General features: G+C 42.5%; 1 protein-coding gene across 3 annotated transcripts in view; it reads right to left on the bottom strand.

Annotated features, from left to right (window-relative positions):
- The window catches only part of CREB3L2 (cAMP responsive element binding protein 3 like 2), an 83,234-nt gene that overhangs the window by 7,318 nt on the left and 57,455 nt on the right, over positions 1-18,461 (bottom strand). For 2 of the 3 annotated variants that reach the window (XM_050324512.1, XM_050324514.1), the window contains exons 3-11: positions 17,027-17,193; positions 15,319-15,406; positions 13,376-13,557; positions 12,562-12,708; positions 10,759-10,817; positions 9,407-9,475; positions 2,293-2,392; positions 1,256-1,382; positions 378-603 (exon numbers count right to left, since the gene is read on the bottom strand). In XM_050324512.1, the coding sequence (XP_050180469.1) occupies positions 378-603; positions 1,256-1,382; positions 2,293-2,392; positions 9,407-9,475; positions 10,759-10,817; positions 12,562-12,708; positions 13,376-13,557; positions 15,319-15,406; positions 17,027-17,193 (1,165 nt within the window). The remainder of the gene's footprint in view (positions 1-377; positions 604-1,255; positions 1,383-2,292; positions 2,393-9,406; positions 9,476-10,758; positions 10,818-12,561; positions 12,709-13,375; positions 13,558-15,318; positions 15,407-17,026; positions 17,194-18,461) is intronic. The other variant, XM_050324513.1, reaches the window with a different exon arrangement.

Below are 18,461 nucleotides of genomic sequence, written 5' to 3'. Positions count from 1 at the left end.
AAGCTCCAGCTCTTCACACCCTAACCTCATAGAAAGCCCAGTGAGTCACAACTTCACACTTCCACACAACTGGTAAAAGCTTATTCCTTTAGGAGACACACAAGTAAGTGCTCAAAGAAGTGGGTAGGCAGAACTAACAGGCTTACGGGGTTTAGGTTTCTGGCAGAAGCAGAGAGTTCAGTAGCTGTATTACGACAACACTGTTGCAAACACTTCTCCAGAGTAACGATGGCTTTGCCTACAGGCTCTCCAAATAAAACCCAAACTCTTAGTTCATGCTTTAAGGTGCCCAGCACAGCTGAGCCGCTAGTCTTACTTCTGGCCTGCAGGCACAATGGCAGAACATTGGTATGACAAGCAGCCCACCCTGCACTCACCTGTGCTGCTGCAGGCCCAGCAGCACTGATTTCTCTAGCCTTGTCTCATTGGCTATTGTGAACTGCATGATGTCATCCTGCTGTGTCCCTGACACGGCTTCCAGGGACAGCGTTGTGTACTTGGAGGTGTCTGTTTGCCTGTCACTGCGATCTGCAAAGGAGATCGGGCTTGACGACTCCTCCAGTTGGTGAGACTCTTCATAGATTAGCAGACTCCTTGACCTCACTACATACAAAGAGAGAAGGCAAAAAGACATGAGAAACAGGCAGGTCAGAGAATAGCCCTGGTTATTTCAGGAAATGGAAACTGTCAGAGCAGAGCTAAAGCTGCAAAGAGCTTTTCTTTCCATAGTGGTTAACTGGCAGTTTGATAGCTGAACAAAGAAACCACAGGAATCGGTCCAGATAAGGATCAAAAAGCTCTAAATTATTCACAAAACAAGAACAAAATTAAATAATCACTCTGATAATACACTGGTTCATTATAGGTATATAATACTAACAGTTTCCAACTCAGTCCTTGGTGTCTTTTCTGACACTGGCAGAGGAAACACCAACTGATATCAGTTGTTGCATTTTAACAGTATGAACATTTCCTACCGAGTAGAAACCCCGCTACCTCTCACAAATCACTAGCTTTAGTTCCAGAAGCACCAAGCAAGCTAGTGGGGAAAAGGCTTTGCCCATATTTATGAGATCTGATGCCATCAACATAGGTTACCAAGCTATCCTTCTTTGTAAAACACAGGTATATATAAAAAAATGGCCAGTTAAGAAGCAGAAAAGTAAGAGGTGCTTGAGAAGGGGATTAGAAGTAGAGGTTGAGAACAAGTGCCAAAGTACAACCAAGGAGCAAGACTGGAATAGCTGTCACTTACCAATGGAATCTGTGTAGGACTCTGGTGAGGAATGCTGCCTGGGCAACACCATCTTCGTAGCAGAAGGATATGGCCCATAGCTCTGAGAGAAGCTGCCAAAAACTACTGCAAAGCACAGCACCACCATCTGGCAAAGGGAAGATGCAGAAGAGGTAAGTGCACCAGGTCTTGACCCATGTGCACACGTCAGAACTAACACTTTACCAAAACAAACCATTTGAGGCCATTTTCATCACTACATACAGAGTCTCTTAGCAAAGGCACATGTACAATAGCAATTCAGTGTTTTAAAGGGCACATTTCAAAGCTGGAGTTTGTTTTCAGTGTCTGCTACCATTCTGACCAGCTGCCTTATTTACTCAGAAAGTTGAAAAGCAGATAAAGCTGCCATGTGTGTTTTACAGATACTGTCAGGAATTTCCCAACAGGTTACTTCTGCTTGTCCCAGTCTTGCTTCAAAGTGACAGCAAGGCTAGCAGATTAGGAGAACAGCTTAGACCTTGTAAATACTTTCCATCAATTTATACCACTTTAGGTATAAAGGGAACTTGATGGCTGAGTGTAGGTAGGGAAAAGGGAAATGTTTCATTCTACTCATTTTCTTATCTTGACGACTACTATTACTGAAATAGGGCACAGGTAGATTTACAGCCTCAGTTATATTTTGATTTGGTTGAGCAAGTTTATTTTTACCGGTATCAACAGAACTGAGCATCAGAAGTCACCTTCATTTTCATTTTACAACCCTAGACACCATTTCTCACATACAGTACTGCAGTAAATAATAAAGTGGGTCACTTGGAGGAGCAGTGCTCTTTCCTTCATCACTGCAGTACTCAACCAAAAGCACAGGTCCAGTCTCCTCCAGAATTTAGTGTCTTCCCAAGTCTCACCTACCTCAAAATTAATTGTCATATCATGAAAAGGAGTTTCCCAAGCTGCAAAATTGAGAGGCTTTGCAGAGCAAGGGATGTGTCTTTGAGCAGTAGAAAGAGGTTGTCATCCTCTTACTAATTCCCAGCATTAGGGACACTCACCATAAGACAGGTCCCTGTCTGTGTGCTAGCTGCCTTACACGAACGGGACACTTTGCCAGCAACCATGGCTTGGAGTCTCTGCAGCTGCTGCAGAAGGGTTCTGGAAAGCAAAGACAACAGACAAGCATCACACACACTGACCTTCTTGTTGGTTAAACAGCTTTTTGTTTCAGATTCCACACCTGGCAATAATACAGCATTTATGACAAGGTAGAGATAATTAAAGTCCTCTCCTTAAAATTACTAGCAAGGAATGGGTTTAATTTTACAAAGTTTTTACATGTATTAATGCTGGAACTTTCAAAAAGATCTTTTGTTTTTCCCTCATCTGATGTCCCTGAACAATTACTTCTTTAGTATTTTCAGAAAGCTCTTGTAAATAAAAATTGTGTTTTCAGTGTTTCTACAAGAAATGGCTTCATTGATCACATTAAAACTGAAACTGCTCTACACACAAGTGACCAGATGCATATACAACCTGATATGTCATGAAGTCAGGAGGAGTTTTGCCATTATTTTTAAAGGTGCAGAAGTGAGTTTATAACTGCTCTAGTTGGTGATTGAGGTACCTCATTTTTCCAAAAATCCTGTTCAGTGGTTTGGACCACATGCTGCAAGATTTTTAAAGAGAAGGTCTTAAAACCGAACATAGGCACAGACTTCATTTCTCAAATTCATTTATTAAATGAAACACTTTATTACTATTTGCTAAATCCTCCAGGAGCGGACAAAAACTGCAGGTGCTTCAAGTGGCTACTCTGACTGTGTCTTTCAGAGGTCCCAACCACAATGACAATTCTCTTGTGGCTGGAGTCAACAGTCCTAGACCAGTCAGGATACTCTTCTGTCTTTCTGGCTGGCTTTTTGTGCTGTAGCATCAATTACTACAGTCAGGATACTACTCATTTAAATAGGAAATGATCTCAAAGTACGATTGATGTAGGGTTTTCACAGCAGTTTTCATTGAAGTGTTTTAGCAGATAAGGAGCAAACCAAATGCCTCTCCTCGACACAAACATAATACAATTTTGTATCAAGTTGTTAAATTTGCTGTTTGCTTCCAACTTTACTTTTCACTTCTCTAAGTCTCACAATCTCTTGTGGAGGATACCCCAACAGAACTCCAGGCAACAGTTTTGGAAGCTGTGACGTCAAATGCTAAACCAAGAGGCGAGGTCAGGATGTCAGAGAAAATAGAAGGATTATTTTAAGATCAAACTGGCTAAAAGCTAATTGTAGGACAGACCCAGAGGTGCCTTCCCAGCTCAATATACACTGGTCTGCCTATTATCATAGGTTTTTTTAATCATCAATGCTCATTGCTAATTAGGGTTTAATGAATTCAAGGACTTCAGGAATACATTCTGAAATGAGCACAAGGCATTCTCACAGCACAGATTTATCTGGGCCAGCAGGTCCTTCTCAACTTACTAAGGAAGGATGTCTTGCATGCTCTTGAGAGCATGGCTTATCCTGCAACTCTTTAAAAAAGAAAAGCGATACACCTAATTCAATCCTTTACTCACTATCAGAGAGACCACAGGCAAATAAAGAGATGTAAACAGTGTCCATCACGTAAATGAGACCATCCCAATTTCCTGCTCCTTTCTGCATCTCTCCCCAGCTCCCCCTCACATCTGCTGCATGGCATGGGGTTCACAAAGACCTGAGTGCATAGTATACATCATTTTCTGGCACAGAACATGATGCATGCAGTATTGCCACCACATGCCACCAGCTATGCTATACAGCAATGCCCTTTTAACCCTGAAATTTCTGTGCTATTATGGAGGACTAAATCCTTCCCCTGTTTCAGGCTCAAACCGTGGGGCTTGACACAGAACAGCTCTGCAGAATGATGAGGAAGGAGCTCTCCTCCTCCTCAGCTCGGGGGCTGGCAGCAGCAGCAGCCTTGAAATGCTGATCATTCCTGCCACTTTTTGTGGAGGCGTCAGTGAGAAAACAGCTAATGGCTGGTGAGGAAATCAACAGAGAAGAGGCAATTCTCCTCATTTTGCTCATCTCTGCCTTTTTGCGTTCAATTTAAAAAAACCTGTTGGGCAGAGTGGGCCCAGAGAGCTGATTCCAAAGCAGTCTCCTTTTGGAAAGTATAATTAGGCAGGTATTCTGAGGTCTCCTATACACAGAGGAAGATTCATCCCACACCTCATTTACCAACTACCTTCACATAAAATGCCTTTCTTCCCCAAGTCATTTATCTGTTTGAGCAGAGCTGCTGTCTTCTTCTCAACACACAAGGACTCAGTGTTTGGAGCAGGCAGGATACACATGCATTTGCAAACTATCTGCAAGAACTGAGGCAAAAGCAAGGACCAAGTCTGATCAGAGATGATACCAGGTTATCCTGCCACTGGCAAAACAGAGCATTCCTCGGAGCTTTTATTCTCTATTTGAATATGGAATGATGGAAGACTGGATTCTGAGGCCAAAAGATTCCCACGCAAAAGCTTTTCACTGGACAGCTGCAGGGATGATCTGGACCAAGAGAGGGAAAAGGAGGAGGTTTCTGCTCTGCAGAACAGGGACTCATCATAAACTATGATGCCCCCTCTAAATAGAAGAGGAAAGGCCACGAATGCTTTTAGTGGAACACACTGCCTATGGCTAAGTCCTAACAGGAGAAAATGCAAACCCAAGGCAGCATGCTAAGGGGGTTTGCACCCACAGGGATTATTTTCACTGTGTCTGACACATTTCTCAGGGATATTCAATTAGAGGGTCACCTCCGTGGGAGGTGTGAGCGTGTTTTCGCACTTTTCTCTGCCAATGGAAGCACCTAATAGGAAAGCTGCAAAGTGACTGAAGACTCCTGCTCTTCCTTCCACACACTGCCAGCAAATTCACTCTGCCTGTGATGTCTTATTTTCCTGTGCACATTCACATATATTCATCTTCAGAAGAGGCCCTTTCACTACCAATGTAAGGAGCCAGTCAAGGCTTCCCATGTGCTTCCAGTGACATTGTGATTAAGGAGAGAAAATTTGTCATTCCAGGACTCAGCCACCTGGGAGGCTTCCTCAGTTCAGTGTTTATGTTTAAAATCCAACATCAATTCAAAGAAAAAAAAAAAGACATTTTCTAGGGGACACCAAACGCTTTATCTTAACCAAAAGTTTTCAGATAATTGTTCCTACTTTGTGAGTAACAAAACCTAATTCTGATAAGGAGAGAGAAAAATTATTCTTTCTTCTAACTCTACACAGAAGTTCCTATTTGTAGGAAAGAGGACAGTCCCAAAATAAGGTTTTCACCAAAAGGCCACTTAAATCCACCAGTTTGCTTCATTTGAATTACAAAGAAAATATCCAGCAATTTTCCCTCAAAGACGTTTCAGCATGAAAACCAATGTCCTACTGCTTTGAAAACAAGGAGTTGCTCCAGGGCTGCCATGCTTTGTCAACTACAAAGGGGTGGTCTGAAATTAAGTACAAGATATCTCATTGCAACTTAAATCTAGATCCTTCACTCTTTGAACCTGATTTGGTAAAACGACTTTACCAGCCTCAAATAAAGGGACAGCCAAGCAAATCAGTGAAGTCTGGCAGCTTTGGTGCCAATAAAACCTTGGTGGGTCAGAGTGATGTTCAACTTGATCTTCAGATGACTGTGAGCTGCAACAGTTTGGGCAGGAGCATGAAAACTGGGAGAACATCCCATTTGTATTTATAAAGCCATTGCCTTCAAAGGTGCTTGTCAGAGTGCAGGTCTGGACAGCTGGTTTGTGTTACTCCACGGCAGCAACTCTAGCAGCTACTTGCATGCATTGTCCATGTGTGTCACTCTCAACCTCATCCTGTGTCTATCATTTCTCCAAGAAAAGGCATCATAAATATATCAAACCAGACTCAAGAGAAGTGGGAAGCAAAGGTACTTCTCAACACAGTATACACAGCACCAGATGTTTCAATACTGTCTTTAAGCCCAAAGAGCCACTAAACAACGCTGGTGTCAGAGAATGTATTCAACCCTTTTGATCACTGGCAGCCTTTGGTCTTGGTGCCAAAATGTGAGTGGATCAAGCCTTGTTGGTGACTGGGACAAGTCAGTTCAATTCTCAGTGCCACCTTCTTCTCACACCCTTTGCTTTCTGAGACAGCAGTGCCCACATGTCCAGATGCTACTCAAAACAATCAGATTTTGGCTCACTTGTGGCTTCAAGACACAACAGATATGCATGTAATAATGTGCTTCCTTAGTTTTGAGAAAACTGCCTAGGAAGGAACTTGGATGGGTTTCTTTTAAAGGACTGAGTCACACAAACTAGGAGAGGTAACATATGCTAGTGTTCTAATACTAAATCTGACAAAAATGCTGCAGTCACCCACTCAGAGTAATGAGAATTAAAAAAAACTCTCCTGCATCTTGATCCCCAGTCTCCTGCCTTGCCTTTTAAGATGCATGAATGCCAAGGGAGATGCTCCTGGATGCATTTCTTTTGACCTTTCACATTACATCTTTTCAGATCCAGAATTTCAGGCTAAGGCTGGCTTTCAAGGAAGAGTCATCTAAATTTTTCCATGTTACTAAGAAGGAACATTTTTTTATCAGAAAAGGATTTTAGTATTTTCATGGTTTGGAGCCAGATTTTGAAATGCAAGCAGGGTTTCCCTGAAGTCTTAGGTATATAGCTATGCAAATATGTTCTATATATAGAATAACATGCTCTAAAAACCAGATTACACATACTGAAAGGCAACTGCTGTTCAACAGTTGTATGTTTTGGAAATTGCCCTTTATTTCCTCTCAGAACTAGCCAGACTACACAAACATGTTACTGACTGACAGCACATAGATGTTCATGATCTTTTAGGTAAGCAGCTATAGCCCAATTTTCCAACAAGGTAGAAATCCAACTTTGTCTTCATCTATACTTGAATGCATTAACATTTTAACATGTAATCACAGTGCTTATTTTCCTTTTATCTTCCTTCCACTCTTACAAATTTTCACAATGAAAAAACAGCTCAAATGTTTGTAGATCTACTTTTAGATAACGTGTTCAATAATTTCTTCATTTTTTATTGCAATGAACACAAGTTACAACTACAGTCAGCCACTGCTCTGCTTTGGGCATATTAAATAAGATGTGTGCATAACTGTGCTAGGTACTTTGAGAAATAACGCCCTAAATATAAAAATTTGGGCTTCTGACACAACAAACTGACAGGGCATTATTTTGACCACCACTGCTCTGAACTTTGACTCGTGACTGTGCACAGGAGATGAAAGTACCAGCTATAGGATGCTGTGAAGACAAGTTCTGTGTGAAGACAAGAAACATGTGAAAGGTCTCTGGATGTTATGCCAAGGCTCTGTGCAAATACCCATGAGGAAATGAGACACTTTGAATTCACTGTAAGATGTGGATAATGTGCATTAAACAAGGGCTACCTCTGAATGAGACAGTTGCACAATTATACAGTAAATAAAAAAAGTGGGATTAAGATGAAAAACCCCTTAATATGGTATGTTACAAAACTGAGGCTTGATGAAAGAAGGCACTTTTACAAATTTCTCAGTATTTCAATTTGAAGCCTTAGCAGATCTTAGACACAGTTGGTATCTAAATAGCCAAAACAGCACTGCCATGAATTACAAGAATTTCTGTGCAGAGGGAAGAACATCTGCTGCTCTGCAAGTGATTACAGATCAATATCAATGCTATTGCAGAGGGCAGGAAACAATGCAACTCATCTCACATGACACAAGTATGAAGGATCTGCAGATAATATCACTTACCTAAATATTTTTAGAGCATTTAGCAAGAAAGAATGAAGATAAATAAGAGAGAAGATGCTAAAGGTCCTTTCTAAAAGGATGGACAATACCAACAAAGCTGTTCTCATGAGTGCTTCCTCAACAACTCAGAGATGAAAACAGCTGGCTGAATTTATCTGAAATGGGGAGAACAACTCCAGCCTTCACAACATGCTGTCCTCAAGTGGATAATCTGCACCTACACCTTTCCTTAGAGAAGCTGGCTTCAGCACCTCCTGGGAGAGACATCCCTACTCCACACCTACAGAACAATTCCAGGTTCTTGTATGTAAAACTGTGGAGGACGATACAAGAGGCACTGAAATGGCTTGGCTCTCTTCAAACAAGCAGCAGATGTCTTTATGCATGAGCAGTGTGTGGGAGACACTCTCCAGCAAGTTACAGTGCTACAGGGTCTGGCTCCATGAACGTAGAGATTGGATCCAGAGATTAGAAACAACACATGCCACTCAATTAGCAACACATTGGCTGCCAGATAAGCTCTAGGGCCATTTTCCATGATTGTGGGTCTTATCTTCAAAACCCAGACTCCTCCCACACTTCAGTGTCACCATCATGTTCACTGGTAATATTCAACCATCACTGCAAATGCCTCTAAACTAGAAGGTGTTAAGAGTGGGTTTATCTAATGCCTACTCATTGGAATTTGCCACACTGAGCATAAGCCACGACTGACACTGCACTCTCAGCTAACATCCAATTAAAAGATCAGCTATTTGACATTTTCTCCCATGTGTCCTTTGAGAAAGCCACCAAGTCACCCACTTCTTCAGAAATGAAGGAGCAAGAAGGTGATTTTTCCCTCCAAATGAAGGAAACTCTGGGGTGTGATATGGTTAGAAGGGTGCACAATAATTGCAATGACAACTAGTAGTGCAGAGGGGACTAATAAAGGCTCTTGAGCTTCGGCACTGTAATTCCTGGAAGTGTCGTGTTCCAGGTCAGGGTCTCCTGGCAAAATTTCATTAAATAAAAGAGAACTGGGAGAGCACGACTGCAGCTTTTTGTTTGTTTTGAGTCACTAAGTAGGTTCTTTAGAGCTCTTCCGTTGGGCAGTGGAAGAACTCTAGGAAGAGTACTAAAAGGTTCCCAAGCACTCCACAGGCTAGGGAGACAGTTTAAGACATGACATCAAAGCCTCCATGCTTTACATCCCACTGCAGTCATGACAAATGGCCTTCCTCATCTTTCTCTGGCATTAAGCCCATCAGGTACAGCTATTGTTCACATTTCAGTTGATCTCTTAATCTCCACATTTTCCAGCTTCACTGTAATAACATTGCTGTGTTCTTGTCTGATTCCCTTCATACCTTACCTGTTAGTATTCTCCAGGACTTCAACCTTCTTACGCAGCTCACTGTTTTCATTTGAACAGGTCTCAACTCTAGAGGAATGAATAAAAGAGGAATGAATGAAAGAGCACAATGAAAGAGGAATGTAAAGAAAAAATCAATCATTTATTAAAGCCATTGTAAAACAAGCCAAATTTGCTTTGACAGAGAGCTCTATGATTTTGCCTTCATCTTAAAAGGTACTACTAGCTGTGGAGCCTTTGCTTACAGTGCTCAACTACCTCCCACTAGGTGCAGCTCATTCAAGATGGGCTGTAACTACTTTTTGCCCCCTGAAATAGCACAGCAAAGACCCTGCTCAGACTTTCTCTGTGCATTGGGCCACAGGACAGATACTTTAAAAGTCAGAGAACGGATTATACTTATATTGTTAGCAAGTACTTTGTGCAAAGGCACCCAGAAATCCAGAGATTGCCATGCTCATGAAATCCGATACTCAAATTTCAAGTTTATGAGTGCTAATAATCCAGGAGACTACAGATAGTGCTCAAGATTGTTTCAAGACAGTACTCATTTCCACACTGTCCCTGGAAATCCCCTAAACTAAAGGAGATTGTAATACAATTCGGCACCTAAGAGGTCCAAGTAAAAATATGTGACTCCCTAAAAGACAAATATGACCGTTCTGAATAGCTCCCAGAAGAAAAAAGGTAAAGGGAAATAGCTTTGATATCTGTATGCATGGGGTGGAATTTCATAAGAGTAACTCTAAGGAAATGAGACATGGCTATAAAGAGACAAGAAAAAAATGGGAATTACATCAAGGATATCACCAAAGATGGTACAAGGGTTTTAACAGAACCATCTGGTGAATTGCGTAAGAGTAATACTAGAATACTTGTCTCTTGGAAGAAAGAATAATTTGGGATATAAACCACTAACTGGGGGTTTGGCTACTGCTCACTAAGGGAAGTTGATGGGTCACATGCTTGTTTTCCCAGGCAGTCCTGACTCACCCACTTCCTATTTCTGTTTTCATCTGCACCAGGAGGCAGAATATTCTTACTCTGAATCCACCTTTCCCTAAACAATGCCTATCCACACAGTTACATGAGGTGAAGGCCAATAGCAGCTGGGTCTTGCCTTATTTAAGGTGTAAAGCGTTTGCTGGCACTGTTCTGCATGTGCTGCAGGCAGGCACAGTTGTGACCCTGGACAAGCAGCGGCCAGGACCAGGGCCTTTTCTCAGTCACAGCCACGAGATGGCAGCTGGCACTCTGTGCACAGAACCATCCCAGCATCTGCAGCTGGATCCCTTCCCAGTCCTGCAACTAGTGCTATTGGCCCGCTTGAAACAGGAAGGAGGCTGGCTTACTTTTTTTCCAGACTGTCCATGTATTCTTTCTTTTTTCTTCTACTTTCCTGGGCAGAGATCTAAGGAAAAAGGAAGAAAAACAACAAATATTTGCACGGGGGGAAAAAAGCATAAAAAATGAATTAATAAACTGGTAAAAAGCCTCGACGTTATTAGATTCAAGCCTCCGTGTTCTCATTTCTATTCCTGGCAAGCAAAGCACTGACTGGATCTGTTTCCACATTCTGAAGCAAGGCTGCTCCTCTCAGTCATAGAAAAAAGATCATTCCCCACTAACTTTAAAAAGTAAATCAGATTCATTCTCATCTGGAGAGAATATCCTAAGACAAATACTAAAAGATGATCCCAGGTCAGTGCCCTCCATTTGAGAGAGGAAAAGCCCGTGAATGTGTTAGAAAGTAGCTCTGCAGACAAAGACTTGGGGTCCTGATGAACAAGTCAAACATAAGCCAGCAATGTGCCAGCCCCTGCAGCAACAGCAGCCAAACAAATCTGGGCCTCCATTAATGAGATTTAGGTACCAGGTCGAGAGAACTGGTTCTTCCCCTCTGTTCAGTGCCTGCAAGGCCACAGTTGAGTACAGTTTGCAGCTCAGAAACAAATACTTTGGATGCACAGAAGCAAGCCCAGAGGCAGACCACAGCTATAATAAGCCTGCCAGAGCATGTGACATTTCAGGAAAGGCAAAGAAAGGCGGGTCTGTTCAGACTGAGGAAGAGAAGTCTAAGGAGGGAATCCTGTTGCTGCCTTCAGCAACTATCTCATGTAGCAAAGATGATATCAGACTCTTCTCAGAGGTGTACAGCAAAATGGCAAGAGGCATCAAATACAAGTTGCAGCAAAGGAAATTCCAATTACACATTAGGAATTTTATTTATTTGTTTCTACCACAAGAGTGGCCTAATACGGGAACACATTGCCCAGAGATGCTGGGGACTCATCACCCTTTGAGGCAATAAAATGTGACTGGACAAGTCCCTGAGCAACTTACTCTAAGCTGACCCCACTTTCAAGCCAGGAGTTGAAACAGAGGACTTCCAGAGATCCCCTCCAACATAAATGGCTCTGATTCTTTGAAAGTGGTACATAAAATGCACAAGATAACTTGCAAAAATTTTGAAAAAATACATTACAAGACCAAATTCCAGTTCAGTGTGGGCAGATTTACACCTCTATCTGCAAAATCAGTGACAGAATATAGTAACCTTCTAAGATGTGGTAAAATCCTTTAGAACAAGTGAGCTGGCCAGGTCTTAAAAAATATTGTATTCTTCCCTATCACTAGGCTCTAATCCATGCAGAAACAAACAAACAAACAAAACCCAAACCAAACCAAACACAAAACAAAACAAACAAAAAAAAACTTGTAGGGCATTTGACAGCCTTGATATCAACCATTCCTTTATAGGTCACTGAATTCAGTGATCAAAAGACTAGTGCACTGAAATACAAAGTCATATTTTAAAACAGGAAACAGAAAAGAAAACCTTCATTGCCATGAAAAGAATAGAGGTCTTTGCCTACCATAAGGGCAGGATTGTACTGTTTTTTAAATGGAGCCAAGCCACAGCAACTTGATACCCTGCCTGCTAAATACTCCATTGTTAATGGGTTCAGGTAAATACCTAGACTGAGGCACACTGTCAGAGTGACAGGCAATTTGATGGATGTGTTTAGGAACAAAGAAAAGCACTTTATTAAAAGACAACTTACAGCATTCAACAGTACCACACACCATTACTGCAGAATTTTTTAAAATGAAGGACAAGTAGGAATTACCCAGCAAAGCTCACTAACATTTACCTTGTTTTTTATTTTCCTGCGGATTTTCTTTAGCACTTTTTCCTCTGCTTTTGTCAGGGGCAGTTTGGTAGGGATTGGGTAGCCCTCTGCTATCAGTGTCCTCTTCTCCTCCTCTGTCAGGATGAGGGGGCCAGTCCCCTGTAGTTTCTTCAAATGTCATAAAAATGAAATAATATGTAACAGTAAGTGCACAGAGTCCTAGGAAAAAGGTTGTTAGGGAAGAGAAGCAGCAGCTCTCCCACTTCAGAGAAGACTGTGCCTACTTGAAGAACAGCCTCTTGCCATTGTGAATGTGTGGCAGTCCCTCTAGAGAACTTCCACTCAGGGACTAAATCTCTGGGACAGGATTACCCTTTAAAACAGTTTTTCTTGGCCCAGCTCTGTACACACAGAGGCCAACAGTAAAACTCTCCTTGGCTCAAACAGGGAAAGAGACAAATGAGAAGCACTACTGAAAATCCCTCCCTGAAGATCACCCCTTGCTTTTGACAAGAAGACAGATGCAGATCTACCAGAGACAGGTTAACCCAGCAGGGCTGGACCCTAAGGCAAAACACAATCCATGGTGGGATAAACCTAATAACACTACTGAACTCTGTGTCAGCCTAAAGGAGAGGCACATTCTGTTCTCTGTGGGAACAGAGCAGACCAGTGAGCAAGAATTACTGGATCTGCAGTTTTGACCAGAGATTAATTCATCTAAAGAACAGCATAAAGTTAGCAAATCCATGTCAAAACCAGTAATTAAAAAAAAAAAAAAGAAAAACAGAGAGACACACAGACATAGATGCTGGAGAAAGCCAGCCCAACTTACATGTGGTGCTGTCAGGAGAGGGGAATTGGACAGTACTGAAGCTGTGCGTGATGCAACTTTAGCCGTGGCTTGTAGCTGGATTGGGCTTGAAGGAGGGAGTGATCTGGCTGGGCTCTGCCCTCCTTCAGAGTCACTGCCATGGCTGCTGGGGGGGGTTGGAGGCAAATGCAGGGGATCCACTGCTAAAGGGCAAGAGAGACATAACGTAACACAAGGTTTTGAGGCGCTAATTTACATTGCCACTAGAGCCCCCACCACCACCACCGCCACCACCAGATTTCCAAGACTAGGAATGTCTGCTAAAAAATGGGTCAAGCAAAAGTGGCAACTTGGAAGACGTTCAGAGCGTGCAGGTCTCCAAAGGAGGAATGAAATGCAGCAGCTATCTTTAGGTTCGACAGACAAAACAGGGCTCCGTGCATATGCTGCAGTCATTTCTACCTACACTTACAGCTTCTTCCTCAAATGATTTGAGGTTTAAGTATAACTTAAAGTACAAGTTCCCTGTTCCTGAAAAACCACATTAACAGAGGGGCTCTGAGCCAGCACTCTCTCTCTCCAAAAACAATAGTGTTTTCTAACTCTGCTGTGGATTAAACAAATTGCCAGTATTTTTCATGGGAAGGGATCACATCCAAGGTGTTATGCGATCAGGGAAGAGAGAAAGTCTTCCTAAGGACTTGATTTGGCCCAACTGGGGAGAAGTGACTGACAACCTCGTGACAGTGAAGGCTTCAATGCACTAATGGAGCAGGAGCAGCACAGGCAGCCACCACAGGAACCTCTCTCACTCTGTCCTAACTTCTACTGCCCTTCTACACAAAAGGACCTGTGCTAGAGTTGGCAAGCAAAGTGCTGCTTATGAACAAAGGAGTCTGAACCTACTGCAGACACGTCTCACCTACTCTTCTTGTGTGGACAATTTAGCAGCTGTCCAAAACAGCAATAACTAAGTCACTTTTTTCTCTTACCTAAATTTACAGCAATTGAATTTTGAAGTAGGAAGATACAGGGCTAATTTGCCACCTTCCACTTCTGTTATGCTTTTCAAATTTGAGTTGAAAAGATCAAATGGGTGGTGAGGGAGGGTGGAAGAAAAATAGTAACAAAAAAAGCTGTAATACTCTTTTTGTCTCACATCTTAACTCTTGCAGTTATCAGAAGAAGAAACATACCTGAAAAACAGCAAGGCTCTTAATCTCCCAAACTGAGCAATCAAATCTAACACCCTGGGTTGAGATATAGCCTCTACCTGCTACATCACTTGCTTCTCTCCCTAGAGCAGTACTATTTACCTACAGAAATGAATCCACTAACAGAATATCAAGTGTTATTAACTGAAATGCAGTTATCTGCTCAAATTTCAGGCCAAATATTTGGCTCTTTCAAAGTTTTCTTGGCTTTAACAGATTATGTGCTGGAACACTGTGTTTAACTTTCAGAGCAAGGATCATTGCTCCTCCTTCCTCATTTATAGCTCAGTGCAAAGAGATCCTGGTTGTTCTTAAAACTAATATGCTACAAACAGATTCACCTTTTATTTTCATACAAACTCACATCTTTGTTTTTTTATCAGAGGTTAACAGTAGTTTCCACTTACACTCTTCATGTTTCCTATGCTTTAGTTGTCTCCTCAAATTGATTTCTTTTCTATCCTAAATAATCCTGTACTTTAAGAATTCAAGCTACCTTCACTACAATTATTAATATCCTGCAGACAAAAAGGCATCATCTTCTTTGTGATGAACAAGGGGGAAAAAAAAAAGAATGGGTCAGAGAGAGTCTGGCTCTTCAGCAGCCTGAGCTGAATCCCTAAAAAACACCAGCTTCAGCCTGAAGACTAACATGGTGAATGAGGAATCCAAATATTTAATCAGGGTAAAGTACATTTATTGTGCATTCTGGTCAACTCGCCCTGCATTTTGGTTTGGTGTTTAACAGACCTTCCTTAGAAGAGAGGTTCAGGAACTGATCCACTTCATGGGGCTCCAATTTAATCTCTGGAAGAACTTTCTGGGTCAGTGGTTTCATCTAGAAAAGAGAAATTAACAGCATGAAAACCCCAAGTACACATCTTAAAAATCTTAATAGAAGGACACAAGGATTACTTTTCCATAAATGGAGAGGTTTCCTTTCCTCCTGCTCTGCTACAGGCAAAGCTTTAACTTCTTTACACAGTTTGCTAAACCAGGCTACAGAGAATAGTGCCCTGACTACTCCCACTATGGCTTTTCTTACTACTATATTTAGCTAAATAAAAAGATTACGCCTCAGAGATGACATTTCAGACTGAAAGCTAGCAGGCAACCCACTCAAATTACTTCTCTTAGCAACAGAGCTGCTGCTAGGATCTGCCGGACTGCAGAGTCTGCCTGAGCAGGGACAGGAACACCCCTGGGAGTGGGGGAAAGCCTGTTGAAGGCCACTGTCATCTGGGAGCAAGAGCATGGTGCCAGTCACTGAGCATCAGGTTGTCAGACCCAAGTTCATTTCACAGTGTGGAGAAGCAGGAAAACAACAGTCATGGCTGACTGAAGTTGGGGAGACACCTGGTTTGCCCCACTGACAGGGGTGGGGCACCAGGTTGCCAAGCTGCTGCCCAGGGTCTGTCTGTGTGCTACACTCCCAGGCCTGAGGAAGTCATTCTGGCACATTAGCATGCTAACTGCAGCTGAAATCTCTCTCAGTAACATGTATAACTAATCCATGCAATAGCAATGACCCACCAGCTAGTCCCAGAACTCCCTCTGCAAGTCATGGCATCCCAACCTACAGCGGGACTGCGTACTGGGAACAGCACATTCTGACTAGAAGAGGATTACAGGAAACTTGTGCTTAATTTTTTTCAGTTTCTCATAAAATAATTTCTGTTGCACATATTTCTGATCCATGCCCAAGTGGAAACATTTATTTTCAGCATTTACCAGCTCCATCCGGCCTGGACTGACTCTGCACCCCTGGGACTGAGAACAGTCATGTTCCTTCCTCCACTGACTGGGGATCCTGGTGAGCCATCAGCTGCTACAGTTCATTCTCCTTAACCCAAACACAGCCAAACTGAGCTCTTTAAGAATGCCCACTGGCTGCTCCAGCTGTGGTCAGAAAGGCATTACAAAGCTCCCCATGAGGCAGGCTGGTGTGGAAGTAGCAGCAGCTTGAAATGTCAAAGCTTCACAGATCTGGCAAAAGTAACTTTGCAGACAAACAGGAAAACTCTCCAGTCAATCCAAACAAGGAGCCTTGTTCTGATTAGGGAAAGGCTCGGCAGCACGAGAGCAAGTTATTATTAAAGACACTTAGCTTGTCACAGGCTTGAATAGAGCAAATGGATTAGTGAGTTCAGGTGTAAAAGGTTCATCAAAAACTGTTTAAGTATTTTCAGAAATCCAAGAGCCCCAGGCTTTGGGGCTAGCACAGAAGACAAAGCTGTGCATCCAGCTGTTAAGACCTGAATATGCACACAATGTGTTTTGAAACACCAGCTCTTACAGCAGTAGTGGGACACCAGCAAACACTAAAAGCCATTAAAGCAGACTGCAGTGTGCACTCTGAATTGCCAAGCTTTGGCACCAAGGAGGATACACTGCCATGCAGTCTTAGGAGAACCTATAGCTAACTGTGCAGAGAGGAGAACAGGAAGTCTGTAAGTACCAGGGCATCTGTCTGTAGTTCAGGTCGTTCTCCCTCCAGCGATGTGGCTGTGACGGTGAGACTGACGGAGGGAGCGAGGCCTGATGTCTCACACAACCCTGGCTCAGTCTTTATTGATGCTGGAGTAAACTCTGTAGCCAGACACCATTCCTCATTTTCCAGGTCACCTGCCAGGGAAGGAAATTGGACACCACATGTTTAGGTCAGAGACAGAAAGACTACAAATGAAAATAATGTCATTCCTCCTCCAGAGAAGCGAAACAAACACAGGAGACATTTTAGTCTATCAACAAAACTCTGCCCTTGCTATTCAGCTCTCAGTCAAAGCAGACAACTGTGCCACTTCAGGGCTGTAACCTAATCCTAGCCCCAGGATACACAGAGGAGCAGCGAGGAAAGACTCAGAGCACTAATCACTGTAGGCTGCTGAAAGCTGCTAATGCACAGCAGAACAAGACTAAACAAGCCATTGGGTAAAGCAGCCAGGGAGCCATGTCCTCAACACACTAATGCCTGCTGACTCAGTTTTGTTCCTCCTTCTAGAGATAGCCTTTAGCCAGACTTCTTCTTCTGTTTGCAATCATCAAATAGCTTAAATGGTGATATTATATTTTAAGAACAAAGTATTTTCACATTCTCAACTTCATTTTTCCCCCAAGGATTCATTTAACAAGTGTAAAAGAGGATACAGGCTTTGGTGACTTCACAGGAGCACCAGTGACATGGTGATCATGTTAATTTCCTCCCCAAAGCCTCTGGGAAGTCACAGCACAGGATGCATATTTTAACTGGCAGCAATGAAACAGGCATCACACAGTGGCAGAACTGTCCCCTAACTCCACTTACTGCAGGTTCTCTAATCAGAAGAAAGTCATGAAACTTTTTTCTGGACAAAGCTGAAAAGTTGGCCTTGCCCTGCCAAGAACTTAAAGAAGGTTGGGATGGTAAGTTTAGCTCCTCATTTCCATTCATGAAGCAGCCACTGCTTGACTTGCTGAGAAGGGACTTACTTTCCCAAGTATGACATATGACAGAGGATCAAGAACTCAAAAAGACTCAGTCTTTAAAACAATTCCACAAGGCTATTAACAACCCCTCTTGAAACTGTAAAATAATCAAATGCATTTTTGGCAGTTGCAATTCTGCCTTAAAAAACTTCCAATTCCAACTGCTAGAGTTTAGTCATGTAAATTCCTTTCTGTTGCAGAATATCCTACACCAACTGCACTGCATCTCAAAAGCACGTGGGCACAGTCCTCTGCCACAGCTCATCAGGAGTTGTGAGAGGCATGTCCATTAAATCAAGCCAACTGGAATCTGAAGGCAAATATACATAAAAGAAAGCAAGAGTGCCGATCTTTCTTTCAACGCTTTCTACTGCCTTCATACAGATCATTTACTGAATATATGAAATCAGAACAGAGAGCAAGCAGGT

Source organism: Myiozetetes cayanensis, unplaced genomic scaffold, assembly GCF_022539395.1.
Source record: "Myiozetetes cayanensis isolate MyiCay16 unplaced genomic scaffold, myiCay2020 scf3, whole genome shotgun sequence".
Classification (NCBI taxonomy): Eukaryota; Metazoa; Chordata; class Aves; order Passeriformes; family Tyrannidae; genus Myiozetetes; species Myiozetetes cayanensis.
Note: the sequence above shows the minus strand (reverse complement) of the source record. Positions and strands in the feature narration are given on the sequence as shown.